The sequence below is a fragment of the Sceloporus undulatus genome, chromosome 4, assembly GCF_019175285.1.
Source record: "Sceloporus undulatus isolate JIND9_A2432 ecotype Alabama chromosome 4, SceUnd_v1.1, whole genome shotgun sequence".
NCBI lineage: Eukaryota > Metazoa > Chordata > Lepidosauria > Squamata > Phrynosomatidae > Sceloporus > Sceloporus undulatus.
In genome coordinates, this window is record NC_056525.1 from 101564683 (window position 1) to 101570226 (window position 5544).

The following is a 5544-nucleotide window of genomic DNA, read 5'->3' on the forward strand; positions in this document are numbered from 1 at the left end:
TGTAACAGGCCTATGACAGCATAATTTCTAGCTCACTAGTGCTTTGTTTTGGCATCAGGTGCTGTTAGGCATACTGCCACCGTGCCAACAAAAGCCAACCTAAAGCATAAAAAAACTGTGGGCCACCCCAAATCGAAATGATATTTTTAGTGAATTATTAGCATTTGTCATAATTTTAATATTCATTGAGAGAGTTGTTGTAAAATCACTGTGAACATGCATAGTCTTTATTTATATCTGTGTGAGAGATTGTTTCATTACAATATGCCATCAAGTATAACTGGACCTTAAAAACATACCTGGGAATGTGTTTTCAATATAGAAAATATTGAAGTACAAGCAAAAAGCAATGTTAAGATGAATTTATTCCAAAACAGGTGTGGAGGGGAAATGAATTCACTGAGCAGCTAAGGAGGAATCCATAGCAAGAAATGCTTAGCCATTATCATTTCATCCTCTTGCTAAGCTTGATACTTTTTAAATAAAAGTGCACAATGTGGTCAAAAATCCTGACTTATTCACTCCACTATAGCTGTCTTTTGCTACTGTCTCAAATTTACTTATGGGTCACTTGCAAATACCACACTGAGGAAAGAAATAAGTACCCAACAGAGTGGAAAAAAGTAGGGAAAATACGAATTAGGTGATAAAAGAATATTATATGTGTCAGCATCCATTCCAGAACTGATTCAGTGGACCACCAATACGATCCTAACAAGTGTCCCAACCTTCAGTGTGGATCTACTGTCCTTGGTAAAGAACAAGAATGGAGAAGTCTTAAGGAGCTATTATGGAGTTCAGGAGCCCAACTGGGGGCTCCTGAACTCACCAGCACAAGTTTCTCTTTAACTAGCACCATCCACCGCCCACAATTGTGGTTCATATCTTCCTCTTTTTTCTTTTCTAAGCAGTTACCATATTTGAAAAATCCTAGTTGCATGTGGAGGCTAGGTTAGCAATACATGGCTTTTATTCTCCTTCGCTACTCTTCTTAATTCAGCATTGATCAGCACCTTAAAGGAACAAAGAACAGTATTTTTGATTTTACCTTTGCACTTTCTGGATATTCTTCAGGGGCTCGGTGCAACAAAATATGACCTTTGCCAGGAATGTTCAAATATACACAGTTTGCTGCAGCATCATCAGGAACTGTAAGCTTGTCGTAGCGGTGGTCACTCATCTGTTGCATAGTCTGTTATGAAAAGTTAAGCAAGAGCCATTTAGCCCCTAAGATCTACTAACGCCGGGCTGCTGGTTCAACCTAGGATCTCCTCTTCCCCTGCCCAGATCCCCCATTCTCCTTTGCTGCCCCCCCTTCTGGAACCTATTTCCCATACAACTGAGAACCACCGCCTCTTTAGCCAAATTTAAGGCTGAACTAAAAATGTATTTGTATAGGGAAGTGTTCCAATTCACAATTTGATTTCATGGTTATTTGTTTCATTGTGGATTTTAGCTTATTGTTAATTTTATATGATAGTTTTATATTTGTTTATATTGTTAGACTATAAGCCAGAGGCAGTTTTTTATTTTATTGGTATTTGAATGTTCATTTTGTACAGCGCTGTGCAAATTTACAGCACTTTATAAATAAAATTTAACAACAACAACAACAACAATAATGGCACCCCTGGTATGTGGGTGGGGTGCAAGAGCTTATTTTACAAAGAAACAATGGCACAAAAAATAATCATATGAAATTAAGAGATCTTTCTGTTGCTTCCGAGATGTTTATAATTCAAACTAGAAGACTGTTCACCCTGCAGTTAGCATTTCAAGCAGATGGTATATTTGGTTGTTGATGTGTATATTCAAGTCATTTCTAACTTAAGCCAACTCTAAAGTGAACCTATTACAGGTTTTCTGGGGCTGAGAGTATGTGACTCGCCCAAGATCACCCAGTGGGTTTCCATGGCTGAGCAGGGAATCAAATCCTGTTCTCCAGTTGTAGTTCAATGTTCAAACCACTACTCCACTACCCTGAAAAGTAACACTGAATACCAAAAGGAAAAGTGGTAAGATGGCAGAAAACGAAAAATATGTATTTATGGTAGGATTTCATATATAAGTGCCAACATGATCAGCATTTTAAAATGTCAAGCCTGTTACTATCTTGAAAATGTTAAGCACATATTCACAGAGAATCTGCTCAGCTTTAAATGTTACAGGTGTCTGCTTTAAATGTTACTCTTCACATAAAGAATGGCTTTCTGAAGAGGAGAATCTCCATCATCTGTGACTTTTTTTAAAATTTGGAACTATGGAAAATCAAACCATTGCTCTTCACATGAGGACAGTGATGGAAGCATGATGGAGGAGATAGGGTTAGCACATTTTCCTCCCACCCTGTAATTTTTTCTCATATACAAAATAGGTCTTCTCTCTCTATTTTATATCTACTTTACTCTTTGGGAAGATCATAAAAATATTTTTATTATTTATAAAGGGTACCTTGGATTTCAGTGTCCCCCACATACTGTTCTCTAGAAGTTAAATCTTGAGGGTAAAAATTGACTTAAAATAAATTTAAAAATATTTAAAACTTAGGCTGCATCTGCACTGCAGAAATAATCTGGGTTGACACCACTTTAACTGCCAGAATTCTGGTGCTGCAACAAACTATAATTCCCAGACTTCCATAGCACTGAGCCATGGCAGTTAAAGTTATTTCAAACCAGATTATTTCTGCAGTGCAGATGCAGCCATGATCGTCCAAGTATTACAATTTAGAAATTAAACAAGTATACCAGTGAAATGAAGCTGTTAATTTCCCCCTTTCCTCCCTGTTTGTCTGTCCTTAGCAGGGCTGGTACCACTGTTAGGAAGAGTAGGCTAGATACCTTGGGTATCAGATGCTGAGGGCTGGACAGAGTTCTGCTTGCCATACAGCCTGTCCTATACATCTAAGGTAGCCTTCTAGCATCAGATTTAGTGGCTACTGTTACCATTGCCATGGATGAAGTTAAGATTCAGCTCCCAGTGTAGTCAGTTTCTATATCTCAATCGGGCTGGAGATGCAATTTTGTCTTTTAGTTCAGACTACAAAATGTGTTGGGCCAGCCTGCTTTCTCCATTTAGTTGAATATACTGCCTGGATGTGGGCCTTAAAGTATTGGCTTTTCTATGCTGGCCCTGAGTCAGGATATTTGTACCTTGTAATGAAAGACAATTATACCACCCTCTGGTCTAAAAATATCAAGGAAAAATTGCAGAGAGTGGGCTTTTCAAACAACTTCCTCATTACACATGATTTGCCAAGGGCACAGCAGATTCTGGTATGCCGTATAAAAGATATTGATACACAATATTCTTTATCTTCTGCCCGCACAACTTGTTCTCCCATCAGTCTAGGGTTGCAGTTCAATCTTGAGAGAGGCACATTATTTACAAAATTTGACCATCCCAAAATACCGAGCTATGGGCCAGTATTTTAAGATACCCTTGTCACATGCTAGGGTTGCTTTGGGGCAGTGCTTCCAGACGCCCCTCAACGAGGGCTTCAAAATGGCGGCGCCCTGTACACATGGGCACTGCCATTTTTATGCAAGTGCCATGCGACATCCGCCAGGCACCGCGCATCGCTTGTGTAACAAGTGTGCCAGTGGTGCACTGTGGTGTACTTGTTATGCTGCCATCGTGGAGTAGAATGAACCTGCTTTTTGCAGGTTCTTATTCTGCCGGTGGGAAACCATGCAGTTTGGTGGCAGCGGCTTCCCTCCGGTGGAAAAACCGCTGTCCCTAGCCCAGATTTTCAAAGAGGCATGTACTGGGCCTTAGTAAATCGTGTTACTAACTCACAATTTAATGTTATTGCCTCTGCCTTGCTAGAGGGCCGCTTTAAGGGAACCTCATATAACAAAGGTGTCTGCCCTTGCAGTGAAGGTTCTGTTGAGTCTCTAGAGGATGTCCTATTTTTCTGTAGTTTTTATAAGGATGAGAGACTAAGATTAATTTCACCCCTCCTGCTTAAGTTTCTAGGTAGACCAATCAATTGGTACCTGGTGTACTTGCTAAATGATTCTGAGAAAAGTAAATCAGAAGCAGTGGCAAAGTTCTTCCTCTCCACTGCTAAAACTCATAAGATTATGACCTACGCATAACAAACAGCCCTGTTTATTGTTCTGTTAATACCCATATAAATATCCACCTTGTCCCAGTATCATGGCCTAGTATCATCTAATGTATCTGAGAATGTATATGTATATGTGTATGTATATATGTACGTATTACAAATATGTTATTAATATTTGTTTTATAGTGCTATTTTAACATTTTTATATGTTTTATATATATTCTGTTGCCTAATGGCCTGTTGTTTGAAATAAAGGTATGTTGTTGTTGCCTGCTTTCTCCTCCTCTGACTAGGGGCAATTAATGAAGCACTTTATAGATAATGGTTGCAATGGGACGTCTCAATATTTGCTAACTTTCACCAGTCAGAGCTTCAGGAGACCAGAGTTAGAGAGGGAGAAGGGATAGGCAAGACTGGCAGCTTGAAACACCATTTGTTATGCTGGTATGCTCACTGGTCAATTTGTGGTCTCACTGGTCATTTGTGCTGGAGGTGGATATGCTCTAGTGTAGTGGTTTGAGCATTAGACTATGCCTGTGGAGAGCAGAGTCTGAATTCATGGAAACCCACTGGGTAGCCTTGGAGTATGTTACACTTTCTCAGCTTCAGAGGAAGGCTAAAGCAAACTGCCTCTGAACAAATACAGGTACTGAAAAACCCAAGATAGGTTCGCCTTAAGGTCTCCAAAATTCAGAAATGACTTGAAGGCACACAACAACAAACATCCTGGATAATCCAGGAAGTAGAGGATCAAGGTGATAGTAGCTAAACAGGGGTTGATGATTTTAAAAAATCAGTATTAAGGCAGATAATAGCTAAGTATAACATCCATCAGGAATACAGAGAAAGATAATACATGTCGTGAGAGTTTAAAAGCAAAAATATTAGGGTCAGACAAGGTTGCAGGACCATGGACAGATCAGTAATTGCTAATAATTTGTTCCAACTACTGCTATTGCTATTTGGAAAATCTCTTCCCTCAAAGGTCCATTCTCAAAGCAGAGAGGAGTATTTTCTACAATGTTTGGGTGGAGGGTGGAGAAAAGGTATGACATTTTCAGAGGGACAGAGTGTTTATCAGAAATGTGGGTGGAAAAACAGGGGTTTCTAATTTCTCATCAGCAGTACTATTCCTATAAAAATAGCCAAGCAACCGTGACTTCCTTCACAATCTCTCTCTCAATGGTGTTCTATCATGATGGAGCATTGTTCCAGGTGAACAGTTGGGGAAAAGGTCTTAAGGGGTGGAGGGGAAATTCAAACAGACCAAATCGTGACTGTACATGCTCAGTGGTCAGAGAATTAGGACTGCTAGAGTGAAAACTGAAGAAGGTTCTTTAATGGCTATGCAGAAGAGGAAATACAGTACCAGCACATCTTGTTATAGTACCAGGTAACAAACTACAACTGCTGAAATCTGCTCTTCCACACAACCATTAAAGATATGACAGCCTTCCCTAGTTTTCACTCAC

At 39.6% G+C, this 5544-nt stretch overlaps 2 protein-coding genes across 2 annotated transcripts in view; both read right to left on the minus strand.

Moving 5' to 3' along the window:
- Nucleotides 1-5544, minus strand: part of LOC121928024 (mucolipin-2-like) — a 61760-nt gene that overhangs the window by 19456 nt on the left and 36760 nt on the right. The gene's annotated exons all lie outside the window — the stretch shown is intronic.
- Nucleotides 24-5544, minus strand: part of DDAH1 (dimethylarginine dimethylaminohydrolase 1) — a 336716-nt gene continuing 331195 nt past the window's right edge. Inside the window, exon 5 of the mRNA XM_042462205.1 lies at nucleotides 24-1192. Within this exon, the coding sequence (XP_042318139.1) occupies nucleotides 1007-1192 (186 nt within the window). The 3' untranslated portion in view covers nucleotides 24-1006. The remainder of the gene's footprint in view (nucleotides 1193-5544) is intronic.